This window comes from Eurosta solidaginis, chromosome 2, assembly GCF_040869045.1.
Source record: "Eurosta solidaginis isolate ZX-2024a chromosome 2, ASM4086904v1, whole genome shotgun sequence".
Lineage (NCBI taxonomy): Eukaryota > Metazoa > Arthropoda > Insecta > Diptera > Tephritidae > Eurosta > Eurosta solidaginis.
This window is the reverse complement of record NC_090320.1, coordinates 215,393,783-215,410,104: the sequence shown is the minus strand read 5'-3', so window position 1 is coordinate 215,410,104 and position 16,322 is coordinate 215,393,783. Positions and strand designations below refer to the sequence as shown.

The 16,322-nt window shown below is 38.1% G+C and overlaps 1 protein-coding gene across 1 annotated transcript; it reads right to left on the bottom strand.

The window, feature by feature from the left end:
* Nucleotides 1-9,808: 9,808 nt before the first annotated feature.
* osi (electron transfer flavoprotein regulatory factor orsai) lies at nt 9,809-10,505 on the bottom strand. Its single transcript, XM_067769869.1, has 2 exons — nt 10,264-10,505; nt 9,809-10,182 (listed from the first exon to the last, which is right to left on the bottom strand). Exons 1-2 carry the CDS (start codon nt 10,306-10,308, stop codon nt 9,973-9,975), a joined length of 255 nt encoding a protein of 84 aa, XP_067625970.1. The 5' UTR covers nt 10,309-10,505; the 3' UTR covers nt 9,809-9,972.
* Between the last annotated feature and the right edge of the window lie 5,817 nt (nt 10,506-16,322).

The window sequence follows — 16,322 nt, the reverse complement described above, 5'->3', positions numbered from 1 at the left end:
GGGCCTTAGTTCTATAGGTGGATGCCTTTTCGAGATATCGCCATAAAGGTGGGCCAGGGCTGACTCTAGAATTTTTTTGTACTATATGGGTATCAAATGAAAGGTGTTAATGAGTATTTTAAGAGGGAGTGGCCTTAGTTCTATAGGTGGACACCTTTTCGGAATATCGTTATAAAAGTGGACCAGGGTTGACTCTAGAATGCGTTTGTACAATATGGGTAACAAACGAAAGGTGTTAATAAGTGTTTTAAAAGGGAGTGGGCCTTAGTTCTATAGGTGGATGCCTTTTCGGGATATCGCCATAAAGGTGGGCCAGGGGTGACTCTAGAATTTGTTTGTACTATATGGGTATCAAATGAAAGGTGTTAATGAGTATTTTAAAAGGGAGTGGGCCTTAGTTCTATAGGTGGACACCTTTTCGGAATATCGTTATAAAAGTGGACCAGGGTTGACTCTAGAATGCGTTTGTACAATATGGGTAACAAACGAAAGGTGTTAATAAGTGTTTTAAAAGGGAGTGGGCCTTAGTTTTTTGGGTGGACGCCTTTTCGAGATATCGCCATAAACGTGGACCAGGGGTGACTCAAGAATGTGTTTGTACGATATGGGTATCAAATTAAAGGTATTAATGAGGGTTTTAAAAGGGAGTGGCCCTTAGTTGTATATGTGAAGGCGTTTTCGAGATATCGGCCAAAATGTGGACCAGGGTGATCCAGAACATCATCTGTCGGGTACCGCTAATTTATTTGTATATGTAATACCACGAACAGTATTCCTTCTAAGATTCCAAGGGCTTTTGATTTCGCCCTGCAAAACTTTTTCATTTTCTTCTACTTAATATGGTAGGTTTCACACCCATTTTACCAAGTTTTTTTCTAAAGTTATATTTTGCGTCAATAGACCAATACAATTACCATGTTTCATCCCTTTTTTTGTACTTGGTATATAATTATGGCATTTTTTTCATTTTTCGTAATTTTCGATATCGAAAAAGTGGGCGTGGTCATAGTCGGATTTCGGCCATTTTTACACCAATACAAAGTGAGTTCAGATAAGTACGTGAACTGAGTTTAGTAAAGATATATCGATTTTTGCTCAAGTTATCGTGTTAACGGCCGAGCGGAAGGACAGACGGTCGACTGTGTATAAAAACTGGGCGTGGCTTCAACCGATTTCGCCCTTTTTCACAGAAAACAGTTATCGTCCTAGAATCTAAGCCTCTACCAAATTTCACAAGGATTGGTAAATTTTTGTTCGACTTATGGTATTAAAAGTATCCTAGACAAATTAAATGAAAAAGGGCGGAGCCACGCACATTTTGAAATTTTCTGTTATTTTTGCATTTTGTTGCACCATATCATTACTGGAGTTGATTGTTGACATAATTTACTTATATACTGTAAAGATATTAACTTTTCTTTTAAAATTTGAATTAAAAAAAAAAAATTTTTAAAAGTGGGCGTGGCCGTTCTCCTTTTTTGCTAATTTTTATTAAGCAGACATATAGTAATAAGAGTAAAGTTCCTGCCAAATTTCATCATGATATCTTCGACGACTGCGAAATTACAGCTTGCAAAACTTCTAAATTACATTATTTTAAAAGTGGGCGGTGCCACGCCCATTGTCCAAAATTTTACTAGTTTTCTATTCTGCGTCATAAGTTCAACTCACCTACCAAGTTTCATTGCTTAATCCGTATTTGGTAATGAATAATCGCACTTTTTCGATTTTTCGAAATTTTCGATATCGAAAAAGTGTGCGTGGTTATTGTCCGATATCGTTCATTTTAAATAGCGATCTGAGATGAGTGCCCAGGAACCTACATACCAAATTTCATCAAGATACCTCAAAATTTACTCAAGTTATCGTGTTAACGGACAGACGGACGGACATGGCTCAATCGATTTTTTTTCGATACTGATGATTTTGATATATGGAAGTCTATCTCTATCTCGATTCCTTTATACCTGTACAACCAACCGTTATCCAATCAAAGTTAATATACTCTGTGAGCTCTGCTCAACTGAGTATAACAAGTAAGAAAGGCTAAGTTCGGGTGTAACCGAACATTACATACTCAGCTGAGAGCTATGGAGACAAAATAAGGGAAAATCACCATGTAGGAAAATGAACCTAGGGTAACCCTGGAATGTGTGTATGACATGTGTATCAAATGGAAGGTATTAAAGAGTATTTTAAGAGGGAGTGGGACATAATTCTATAGGTGGACGCCATTTAGGGATATCGCCATAAAGGTGGGCCAAGGGTGACTCTGGAATTTGTTTCTACGATATGGGTATCAAATGAAAGGTGTTAATGAGTATTTTAAAAGGGAGTGGGCCTTAGTTCTATAGGTGGACGCCTTTTCGAGATATCACCATAAAGGTGGACCAGGGGTGACTCTAGAATTTGTTTGTACGATATGGGTATCAAATGAAAGGTATTAATGAGTACATATTGTCACGGATATTAGCATCACTAAGCTATACCATCACTAAGGCGATGCTAAGGCCATGCCAAGCAGTATTTACGTCAATAATCAAATCATGTATACACATATATAAGGCAGCCGAAATAAGTCGCACACAGATGCATTAACTTATACGCCTATGTATGCGCGAGAGACTGTAAACTACAAACATTGCCATCAATAATTCAATCATTATGTATCTACATAAACGAATAAATAATTGCGTCTACACATATGTACGTATACGAGCAGCGGAGCGGCAATGCACAAACACATGCATATATCTTATCTGAGTTGTCACAAGAGAGAGCAATAATTTGTGCACGTAGTTGTGGCTGGCGATTTTGTAGCGAAACTAACTAGTAACTTCTGGAAATAGAAGAGCCTAGATGTATGCAGCGTAAACTATAAAAGTGGCGCAAGCGAGTAAGAAGTAGGTAATTCAGTTTGAGTTGAGCTATCAATCAGTTTGATTAAGCACGCGATCTGGCCGCCAATAGTAGAGTTTCATTTGAGTTATCAATCAATTTGGTTAGTAAGCCAGCGAGTAGCAAAGTATACGTGTGATTGTGAAGTACTTTAATAAAGGCCATTTTTCCATTCTTCAATATTGGAGTTATTTATTCAACAGTTTAGTGATTCGAACTTAGCAAAAGGGCAAATAAGAGGATTTGCAAGCAAATTCGTTACAATTGGTGTCAGAAGAGGAATTGTTGAATAAATTCCAGAGGACTACAAGGACATGGCAAAGTTCAGTGAATTGAAGATCCAGCAACTGAAGAAGGAGTTGGAGAGCCGTGGATTGAATACAACCGGCAATAAGATCGAACTTCAAGCACGGCTACGAGAGGTAATGGAGTTGGAAGGAATTGATGTGGACGAGTATGTCTTTTATCCCGATGTGGAAGAGCCAGCGACTAAATTGGAAGAGAAGATAGAGACTCCGAATCCATTGGCGAGTGTAGACACTAACGCGATACTAGCAGTGCTGAAGCAAATGTCGTCACAAATATCAACCGATATGTCAACACAGCTCGAAGTGCAAAAGACAGATATAACATCTCAACTGGAATCACAGGAGAACCGTATAAAATCGAAGATTGAGGCACAAGAAACGCGTATGTCAGAAATGTCGACACAGATAACATCTAAAATGGAAACACAATTGGAAGAACAGAAGACATATTTGGCATCTCAACTGGAAGCGCAAGAGGCACGTATATCTGAAATGTCGGCACAAATTTCGGAACAGGTATCACCGCAGCTCTTTGTGAAACTGGAAGAGCAGGATGCAAAAATTTTACAACTCGAGGACAAAATTGATGCCGAAATAGAAGCGTTAAAAGGTCGTATGGAGCAGTTACAACTAAACCGCCCAGCTGCTTCAGCAAGCAATCCAAAGGTAAAAACACCATCATTTGACGGTTCTGTTCCTTTCCAGGTCTTCAAGCTACAGTTTGAGAAGACCGCAGCAGTGAACAACTGGAATGCGGAAGATAAAGTTGCTGCACTGTTCGTGGCATTGAAAGGGCCTGCAGCGGAAATCTTACAGACGATTCCAGAGTACGAACGGAACAGTTATGAAACATTGATGGCTGCTGTAGAACGACATCATGGAAGCGAGCATAGGAAACAGATATTCCAAATTGAGTTGCAAAACCGCTACCAAAAAATGAGACATTGCAGGAGTTTGCTTCAGATATTGAAAGATTGGCTCATCTTGCAAATGCGGACGCACCCGTGGAATACACTGAAATGGTAAAAATCCAGAGCTTCATAAATGGCATACGAGATGTGGAAACGAAGCGGGCTACATATGCGAATACAAAGCTAACGTTTGCTGAAACGGTATCGCATGCACTGACTCAGGAAACAGCCTCACTTTTGAGTAAGCCAGCGTACAAAGCTCATCGTGTGGAAGTAGAAAGGCCAGAGTGGGTAGACACAATTTTGGAAGCACTAAAGGGATCTCAACAGAAGAATGCCGGAGTTATTAAATGTTTCAAGTGCGGCAACCCAGGTCACATTGCACGTCATTGCGATCTTGGTCTTAATAGTTCCAACAATGTGGGTGGCCGTAAACGCAAAGCTGGCGGATATGAGCAAGAGCGTGTCGAATTTAAAGAACGAAAACTTGCCCCGGCTGTTGAATGTCCTGTGATATCTGTGTCGCAAATTGGAAGGAAATCAAGCAGTCTTACCGTCAGAGGGAATGTGGATGGTAAAGAGCGTGTACTGGCTGTAGATACGGGGGCATCTCATTCCTTGATTCGATCTGATTTGGTCTACAGGAGAGTAAAGTCATTACCTGGAGCAAGGTTGCGTACGGTCACAGGCGAATATAATCAAGTCCAAGGCGAAGTGGTATGTGAGGTATTAATTGGAAAAGTCATGGTTCTACACAAATTCGTTGTGGCGGAGATCGTTGATGAAGTCATATTGGGAGTGGACTTCTTGGTTGACCATGACATCAGGATCGATATGCGGAGAAAAAATATGCGCTATAAGAACCAGGACATACCACTTAACTTTAGTTTGGAAAAAGGGTTCAGCAGTAATCGGGTACTGGTTGAAAAGACTCGACAAAGACCACGAACGTCAAAGGCAAAGGTTGATAGATCGAATGGGCCAAATAAATCAAAATCAAATGTACCTGCGAGAGAAACACTGGCATTGACAAAACCTAAAAGACGCAGGAAAACGAAGCAACGAATTTCCGAGAAAGAATGCGAGGGTAGTTTCAAGCCGGAGCGCACTACTGTTGTGAAATGTGGGAACGATACCGATTATGCAAAGCAAATCCGTCCAGCGCAAGCTCTACGAAGTGGTTAATTGACCAAACAACAGAGTGTGAAGGAACGGCCCAGGGTAATGAGTAGTAAGATGAAACACTGGCATGACAAGAACTTTAATTCGGAAGGTTTATTGGCGGGAGATTTGGTACTGTTAAACAACCCTCACCGGCGGAAAGGTGTTCCAGCCAAATTTCGGTGCAGTTGGGAAGGCCCGTACAAAGTTGTGAAGAAGATCAGTGATACCATTTACCGCATACAAACCACTGGGAAACCACGGATTAGAAGAGTGGTACATTTGGAGATGCTAGCGGCAGTTAGATCGGGAGATTTGTCTGATCGGGACGATCAGACTTAGGTGGAGGGCAGTGTCACGGATATTAGCATCACTAAGCTATACCATCACTAAGGCGATGCTAAGGCCATGCCAAGCAGTATTTACGTCAATAATCAAATCATGTATACACATATATAAGGCAGCCGAAATAAGTCACACACAGATGCATTTACTTATACGCCTATGTATGCGCGAGAGACTGTAAACTACAAACATTGCCACCAATAATTCAATCATTATGTATCTACATAAACGAATAAATAATTGCGTCTACACATATGTACGTATACGAGCAGTGGAGCGGCAATGCACAAACACATGCATATATCTTATCTGAGTTGTCACAAGAGAGAGCAATAATTTGTGCACGTAGTTGTGGCTGGCGATTTTGTAGCGAAACTAACTAGTAACTTCTGGAAATAGAAGAGCCTAGATGTATGCAGCGTAAACTATAAAAGTGGCGCAAGCGAGTAAGAAGTAATTCAGTTTGAGTTGAGCTATCAATCAGTTTGATTAAGCACGCGATCTGGCCGCCAATAGTAGTTTCATTTGAGTTATCAGTCAGTTTGGTTATTAAGCCAGCGAGTAGCAAAGTATACGTGTGATTGTGAAGTACTTTAATAAAGCCCATTTTTCCATTCTTCAATATAAAAAAAAAATGTAAGGCGCGATAACCTCCGAAGAGATCTAAGGCCGAGCTTCTCTTCCAATTTGCGTCGTGCTCCTCTTGATTTTCGCTACAAATTGGCCGGACGGGACCTACATGTTTTATGCCGACTCCGAACGGCATCTGCAAAGCAGATGAGTTTTCACTGAGAGCTTTTCATGGCAGAAATACACCCGGAGTGCTTGCCAAACACTGCCGAGGGGCGAACCCGCTTAGAAAAATTTTCTTCTAATTGAAAAATCTTATTTCTAAAATTTTGATGTTGCTTTGCCCGGGAGTTGAACCCAGGGCATACGGTGTGATAGGCGGAGCACGCTACCATCACACCACGGTGGCCGCCAACTTCAATATTGGATTTATTTATTCAACAGTTTAGTGATTCGAACTTAGCAAAAGGGCAAATAAGAGGATTTGCAAGCAAATTCGTTACAATATTTTAAAAGGGAGCGGGCCTTAGTTCTATGGGTGGACGCCTTTTCGAGATATCGCCATAAAGGTGGACCAGGGGTGACTATAATATGTTTGTACGATATGGGTATCAAATTAAAGGTATAAGTGAGGGTTTTAAAAGGTGGTAGTTGTACATGTGAAAGCGTTTTCGAGATATCGACCAAAATGTGGACCAGGGTGACCCAGAACAACATCTGTCGGGTGCCGCTAATTTATTCATATACATATGTAATACCACAAACAGTATTCCTGCAAAGCTTCCAAGGTCTTTTGTTTTCGCCCTGCAGAACTTTTTCATTTTCTTCTACTTAATATGGTAGGTGTCACACCCATTTTACAAAGTTTTTTCTAAAGTTATATTTTGCGTCAATAAACCAATCCAATTGCCATGTTTCATCCCTTTTTTCGTATTTGGTATAGAATTATGGCATTTTTTCATTTTTCGCAATTTTCGATATCGAAAAAGTGGGCGGGGTCATAGTCGGATTTCGGCCATTTTTATACCAATACAAAGTGAGTTCAGATAAGTACGTGTAAGTACGTTAGTAAAGATATATCGATCTTTGCTCAAGTTATCGTGCTAACGGCCGAGCGGAAGGAGAGACGGTCGACTGTGTATACAAACTGGGTGTGGCTTCAACCGATTTCGCCCTTTTTCACGGAAAACAGTTATCGTCCTAGAGTCTAAGCCCCTACCAAACTTCACAAGGATTGGTAAAAATTTGTTCGACTTATGGCATTAGAAGTATCCTAGACAAATTAAATGAAAAAGGGTGGAGCCACGCCCATTTTGATATTTTCTTTTATTTTTGTATTTTGTTGCACCATATCATTACTGGAGTTGAATGTTGACATATTTTACTTATATACTGTAAAGATATTAAATTTTTTGTTAAAATTTGACTTTAAAATATTTTTTTTTTTTTAAGTGGGCGTGGTCGCTCTCCTATTTTGCTAATTTTTATTAAGCATACATATAGTAATAGGAGTAACGTTCCTGCCAAATTTCATCATGATATCTTCAACGACGGCCAAATTACAGCTTGCAAAACTTTTAAATTACCTTCTTTTAAAAGTGGGCGGTGCCACGCCCATTGTCCAAAATTTTACTAGTTTTCTATTTAGCGTCATCAGTTCAACTCACCTACCAAGTTTATCGCTTTATCCGTGTTTGGTAATGAATTATATCACATGTTTCGGTTTTTTGAAATTTTCGATATCGAAAAAGTGGGCGAGGTTATAGTCCGATATCGTTCATTTTAAATAGCGATCTGAGATGAGTGCCCAGGAACCTACATACCAAATTTCATCAAGATACCTCAAAATTTACTCAAGTTATCGTGTTAACGGACGGATGGATGGACGGACGGACGGACATGGCTCAATCAAATTTTTTTTCGATACTGATGATTTTGATATATGGAAGTCTATATCTATCTCGATTCCTTTATACCTGTACAACCAACCGTTATGTAATCAAAGTTATTATACTCTGTGAGCTTTGCTCAACAGAGTATAAAAATTTACCTCCCTTTGTGAAAGGATACGCCCTTGTAAGAATTCCTTGAGGGCTTTATGGACATCTACGAGTTGCACCTGAAGGTGATAGTGAAAGGCGAAAGGTCTAAGATCGCTTGAAATTTCGATTAAACCTAAAACTAGTAACAAAACATGGTTGTGTCGGATGACTATAGGCGAAGTTGGAAGAGATCGCCCCTTAATTTTAAGGTTGTGCTGAGACGGCCTGGGAAATTTTTCATTTTGTTTTTTTGAACTCGATATGTCATTCTAGTCTTGAGAAGTTCCATTATTTCTTCGAATGTGGTTTTTAGCTCTGAAGTTGTTTTCATATAGTTTTGTTTAATAAACGAACTGTAGCCCTTTAAAATATGATTCTCGTTTCATAAAACTTTGAAAAAACAAATTTTTGAAAACGACTAGTGAGCTGAAAAGGACACTGGACCAGATAATAATAGAGCTTCACAAGGCCAGAATGACATACGAAATTTATAAATTGGATATCAAATAATCAAGTTACCATTCAAACACCATTTCGGTTGTGTTTGTAAGGATAACAAAACCCAATTCTTTAACAAAGCCAAAAAGTACTTGGGACTGTTAGTTTACGCCGCAGCTAACCATTGTAAAATTTACCAAGTAGCGCAACTAACAGCTGATCGCTCAAAACAATGCAGCTAACTGCGTAAATAGGAAAACTTAGATATGATACTTTTGTTGTTTTTGTAGCGATGACTCTCCCCGAAGGCCTTAGTTATCGAGTTGATGGTCCTATACCAAGCCCGACCATCTCGGGAACGATTTGTTATGACCACATGCGACCTTCTAGGCCATCCCACCCCCTAGAACCATGAGGAGCTCGGGGTCGCCATGGTCGGCTGTTACATGATTCGCCACGGATAGGCGAGGTTGACAATTGGGTTTGGAGAAGTTCTGTATTGTGCTGGCAATCTGAAAAGGCTGCACAACGCACCTGAGAACACAGCCGTATGAAGCCAAAAAACATAAGCATGTCCTCAGTGAACTCCACAAACAGGCGTGGGACCTCTATGCCAGGAATTGCCCGGTGAATCCTGTATTCAAAAACCAATACCCTAAACTTGCAGAAGGGAACCGCACACTCCGTAGGGAAATGAGAGTCACTCTAGCTCAACTTCGATCTGGATACTGCAACAGGTTAAACTCTTACCTATCCAGAATGGGCCCCAACATACAAAATGTATGCTCTGCTTGCACTATGTCCTCACATGACACACACCAACCATCTTTTCAATTGTAATGTGGAACCAACGCCTCTAACACCCCTCTTATTAAGGTCCACCCCTGTTGAGACAGCAAGTTTCTTTAGACTCCCGTTAGCGGATATTGAAAGTAAACCTGAAGTAAGAATTTAAACCTTTCCGATGCAATAAGTACGGAGTTCAACCACTTTAAAATGCCATACCTGCTTGTAGTAAATGCTGAAATTGAATGTCTTGTGCGTTCTTTGGAAAATTTTAAACTTGTTGGTTAGGTCCTTTGTCAATTAAGCTACCGATATGTGCGTAAAGTGATAAATAACTTATACATAATGGTTTCTTGGTATATTGGCTGTCGGTTTATTTTGTGATGTTCAACATCCTACCATTATTAACAACTAAACAGTAATATTGATAAACAAAAGAACACATTTTCAGACTTAGAATTCATATCCATTATATCGTCCAATCTCCTCTGAACTATGTATACATATATTCGATTACTCATTGTAACGTTGCTTCATTGCTCTGTATTTCTTCAATGAATACAACGCCTCCACTTCTTTAGCCACATAACGCCCGTGCGCTACCAAAGCCATTATCTTTTTCGGATCGCTCTCATTTTTATGCTTTAAAAATGCATCTCGTATTTGTTGCCGAAATTTTTGTGGTCCATTGGGACCGGGATACTCTCTGCCCAAATACTGCAGCTGCACATTCGCATATGTAAGTATACAATGAGAGGTATTTATTAAAAATACCAGATATATTTGGATATTTTATTTACATACATGCTTATAAAGTCCAATTACTTTTGATCTTAACTCAGATGACATTCCAAGCGATATTTCCCGGCTTTGAAACGAAATTTGCAAATTTACAAGTTTACCCAATTTTTACACTATGCAATTTTTGTAAAGTTAATTTTATCGACCTCAAAACCATTAGAGTTGGGTCGTTTCGTTCTGAACTTGTTCAATTGACCGGGTCTCTCAACTGAACAAGTGAACTAGATCTTCGATTTCGGTTCTATTTGTTCTTTTAGTTCTTTCTCTTCTCGTGCGCGAACATTGTAATTTCATACATACATATGTACGTAGAATTTCACAGTGAACACGAATGTCGATGATGCCAATCATGGTTCAACTATACATGGTTGGCTCATCTGTAAAGCAACAAAATATGTCTGTTCAAATTGTCAAAATCTGTGTATTGGTGTTGGTGCGAATGGTATGGAATGGAAACATAAAACTTAGCAGTTTTTGTATGTGTAAATAAAATGTTGCCAATGAGTTGGTCACATTTTGAGTTTGCCATCTCCTTTTGACAATCCCTTCGAACATGCAATTACATAAATAAAATCAGCTGATGAGATGAGCCAACCTGTATAATTGAACCATGATGCCAATTACACTAAAGATATGTATGTGTGGCACTGCTACAAAAAGATATGTGTGGACTATCTATGAAAAACATCTTTTGTAAGAAACTAATTATTACATTTATTAAACTTGAAAAGTTCATAATTTGTGTCTGTACTCTTTCAACTTCCTGCAACTTCCGAAATTTGTAACTTTTTTTGAAGTTAATTATACATATATATATGTATTAACTTATTTATTCATAGCACATTTAAATATACCTTCACAGCTGCATAGACACCCCCATCTATACTTGTTGACGTTTCCGTGTGAGTGAGCAGCAGTGAACAAATTTGCTTGAAAAAAAGGAATAGATGAACAAAAAGAACAACTTGTTCGTTCATCAGAAAAAGAACAAAAGAACCGAATCTCTGAAATGAACGAAAAAGCACAACTCTAAAAACCATGAGTGCTGCCACATGACTGTTTTAGTGGTTAACTGACAGGTAATTTCGATAACTTAAGTCAATTTATCGACAGTGATGCATCTAGTACCGGGAGTCCCGATATATTTTTTCATTTCGCAGTCCCGGGATGATATTAATTAAAGTCCCAGCGTGCCGGGATTTGGTAATGTTTTACAAAAAATTATCAAAGGTGGTATAAAAAAAAACCCTTTCGACATCCGTTTTTAGAATCCGAAAGCGGAAATTAATAATTTTATTTCTGTCGAAAGATATTTACAAAAAACCATAAACTGACTCTGAGAGGGCTCGGTGAATGTACATTTAGATTTGATGTATAACATGATATCAACAATTTCCCCACCTAGTGCGGAGTCTGAAAGATGTTCCATAACTTTCGGTTGTATGTGTAACCATGATACAAATATTGCAAGGCAATTGTATGTGTAACCATGATACATGGTGGAATCACCAGGTGAAGTAAATAGAAAAAGACAGAAGATGTACGCTATCTGAAACGGTAGGGATGTATTTTTAATGGTCAGAAGAGGGTAAAATTTTTACCCACTTTGAAAAAATAGGAGTAGAAAAATAAATACCTTGCTACGAAAGCCATTACAGAAACTGTTTTTCAGCATATCAATGCCACCTAACACCAATGCAAAATGGGATACACAGGACCAGTGCGAGCTTATATTACTTTTGGCATCGAATGAAAATAAAAAACTGTGATGAGCAGTAAAATTCAATAATGCGTCTAAAGTAAACTGGCCTCAATTTTAACTGCTGTTGAAGCTTTCATCGAAAAACCGGACATAAAAGGGAGAGGTGTTATCCATTATTTCATTGAATTATAGTAACTTTGTGAATTTAAATGGATTTCGGTTTTGATGAAAAGTTTGACAGTCACACTTGGAATTGATCTTAATACCATTTTCACACAGAAACTTAATCGAATCACAATTTTGTTTAATGAAATAATTAAGTTTAACTTTTCACACACGGCCACTTGCTTCATTAAGCGAAAACTGTCAGCAGCCTCAAAAAAATATTAGGCCTTTACAAAAAATAGTTTAAATGGATTGCAGCCGTTTCCCCTCTAACTATTAAGACAATCAAAATAAAATGCATGCGTCTACTCACAGATGTTGCACCTAACCAAATATGTGCCTATTTTTGAAAAAGCTATATTATCATTTGCTGCATTTGCAACGAAAATAAAATTTTTAATTTTTTTTTGTGTTCTTCTAATTTTAGTATATTAGCCGTGTTTTTTAACACGCGCGTATACGTTTCGTTTGCGCGTGTTAAAAAACGCCTATCTTCGCTTAGATAATTCTTAGGAGACCCATCTAGCGGCTGTGGTAAAACAACTAGCTACAGCAACAGGGTGTACCGAAAAGCGGAGACGCAACGCTCTGATGGCCATAGGGTATAACATATAGCTGAATCAGTTGCGATGAATTGTGGACACACATATAATACATAGAATTAGTGTACAGGGTGAAACAAAGACACATATTTCAGTTACATCTGAGTATAATGCGTATTGAAATTTAGTAGGACAAAATTTATGCGCAGCAATTTCAGAGGTGTATTTATAGTTTGTCTCTTAGCAGTCAATATAAAGTTTAAGCGTAAACGGATATACGCGTGTTAAAAAACACGGCTATTATTGAAAATAATTAATTTTTATTGTCATTTGTTACAAAAAAGCAAAACGTTTTTTGATTCCATTAGCCATTCAATATAGCAATAATGAGATAATTAGGAGTTTGCATTTTGTATGGAAGATTGAATTCAATAAAGGCTTTAATGTAGAAAACTTGCCTAATTATTTCATTAAGCTTCTTTGTGAAATCGGTATAATACTTTTAAATGCGTTTCCATCCCTAAAAATCCATAGTTATTTCCACATGCTCTGTTGATTTGTCTGTTGAGAGTCGGAAGTAAAACGTATGCCTTTCTAATAGATCATACAAACTTAAGCAAAAGATCCCCCAAAAGATCTTGAAAATTTAATTCATGATATATTACTAATTTTACCACGTTATTATCTACTCAAATATGTCAGGGGATATAATAGCCTCCCGGCAGTCCGCCTAGAACCAGACAATGTTGATCCGATCGAGCCGGATTCATATATTCTAAATTACAATCCATAACTGTAACATTCCTCTTATCTTAGTGGCCTGATTTTAGGAGCAAAACAACAACAGTGAGTTACAATTTTTTGTAACTATATTAAGAAATCCATTGTCTTAGCGAAGTTTTTACAAAAATGAGGCGTAATACGACAGTTTTGATGTTCTTGATGAATGATTGACAAAAGCATTTCTCGAAAGTCTACAGTAGCGCTGCACAGGTGAAAATCCTTTTTGGATATGAATTGAATACAAATAGTTTGGTTTAACAAAGACCTGCTTAAATTTTTTTTGGAACAAATTAAACATATATATATAAAGGAAACATCAATAATATAAACGTAATAGTTTAGCACAGCCTTACTTATGGAAGCCAACACCAAAGATACCCATATGGTGAATCTCTGTAATTAAATCCAGTAAAGGTCCATGATATTCACCTAATGTGTTATGGATACGCATTTTTGATGGAAACAGTAAGGAAAGCGGTCGGCATGATGTGGTGGTGCACAGTGGCTAGTCATTGTCGGCTGGGGCGGGTCCTTGCCAACCTTACTGTTCCTGCGCCATAAACAGAAAAAGTTCCTATCATGCCTATCAAAAAACTCAGCTGTCAGATTCAAAAAAAAAAAAAAAAAAACTGACAGAAGCGCAGAGACCGACTCAAAACGCTTATCAATACAAAATAAAACAACATCCGGCCGAACCGGATGTCACGGACGGACCGTTAACATTCAAAAAATTTAAAATTCAAAGAAACCGAAAATCTAAAAAACAAACTGTCAAAAAAAACTTACCGAACCGGAAACGACCGGTTACTAACTCTGAAAATAAAAAAAAAAACGCTGAAATTTTAAAAGAAAAAAGAACAGGGCCGCCAAAAATTAGGCTGAAGCAAATCCAAATCTTTCCACCAAACTCCGAGAATTAACGGAAGAAACACATGTTCTGTTATTCTAAGCTTCCATAAATTTAGTGACTTTCAAACGACCTTCTCGTTTGTATAACTGCTTCTTCGAGAGTTTTTTTCCTTTCTTTTCTTTTCTCAATGTCTTAATTGGTTTGTCGTTCGCCGGAAACTCATGGTATATTTTTCGCTAGTGATCGCCTGTCTTTCTTTCTTGTTTTTCGATACTTTTATATCGCAACTTTCGCCCCATTTCCCTTTTCGAACTCCAAAGTATTTTGATGTCGCTTCTGCCGGGCTGTATGTAATATTTGTTCCAAATATGAGCCAAATCGGACCACAAATAAGAGTTTTTTTAATATCTCGATCCTTGCGGCGCCTAGCGTAAATTTTTTCACAGACCGATTTCTATTCCTGTATGTAATATGTACAATTACGAGGTTTTGAATTCTCAATCATTATGGCACCTAGCGGGAATTTTTTTCATAAAGTGGTTTTTATTTAATAATATGTGTGCAAAATATTAGCCGAATTGGACCAAAAACAAATTTTTTTTTTTAAATATATCGATCCATGCGCCGCTTAGCGGAGTTTTTTCTTCTTTTATTTGCATTGTCATCGGGTTCTGAAATATCTTCCAAGTTTCAAGATTGTAGCTTATCGGGAATTTACTTAAATTTCAATTACACAATTCGTAAACAACGCTCGCTACACTGATTCAAGCTACATAAATAAAACAGTTTAAAAATATTTTTTTTAATAAGGTGAACTCAAATTTAATCCAATGTACTATGCAAAATGGCGTATAAACACTTATGTATGTCACGTAATACTGGAGCCAAGACGGGCAAAAATATGAGATAAATTGCCTTAAGATGCATAGAACTTCGAGAAATCTGCGTTCAAAGCTCTCATGTGCGCCGATTGTCATTTATGACATCTTTTCATCTCAGAGATATCAGCTCTGACAAGTTAGAAAAGCACGAATGTCTCGTTTATTTTTAAAACTAAAGATATTTGTGATGCCCATAAATGGGCTCCCGAAAATTGTAAAAAAATGTTGGTATTTGAACATTTCATGGTTTAATTATACAAAGTTACCCATGTAGCACAATGTCACCCTGTACTTTTCACCTGCCAAACTCCCACATTGCTCCTAAAAACTTAAGGTGCTACTTCTTTTTAAACTCTTTTCAGAATATTGAACAACAATTTTAAAAACGTATTTCAAGTTTTACGTTTAGGAAAAAAGTAGAAGTTGGGTACACTTATATACTTTTGATAGTTTATTTTGTTCTCATCCGTTGAAAAATAAAATATTTTTCTGGAAATCTGCGGAAAGTCACAAATTACAATTTAATTTTTTAATAGTTTTAATTGGTTTAACTGTGAATTTCTTTTGTACGAGGGATTTACAATATAAATGAAGAAGAGAACTGTCACAGTCTCAATCAAATGGACATCGGTGATAAGATGGATGACTTGCGACGGGCACGTGAACTCTCAGCAGATTTGACACAGGCGGTGTAGCGCTACAAGAGCTGATCGCCATGCCAGAATTCGAAGAATGCGAGAAGGAGCTGGAAGAGTTGAAATAACAATATTGCAAACGCCTGCATTGTGCAATATGAATCACGCGCGTATGAATTGCAGCACACTTATGACCTCGCCACTATTACAAAAGCCACAGGAGTCGTCGTTATCCTTCATACCAGAAGGTCTCATAGAAGATGATGATGGTGGTGAAACCGAGCTTTATGGTAGTGGTGTGTTAAGGCATGTAACTTTTGGTTGGGATGCTGATATTCGCGACATACGTGATGATTAATGTTAAAAAATAGAAGATCGTATGGTGGTTTTATGGAAAAGGTTGCGGGAGGGCGTAAGCCTAATAAACTACCAGGCACAGCGACTTCACGTAGTGGACGGCGCACGCGGCGAACGACAATGGGTCCACAAGCAGAACGCGATGCT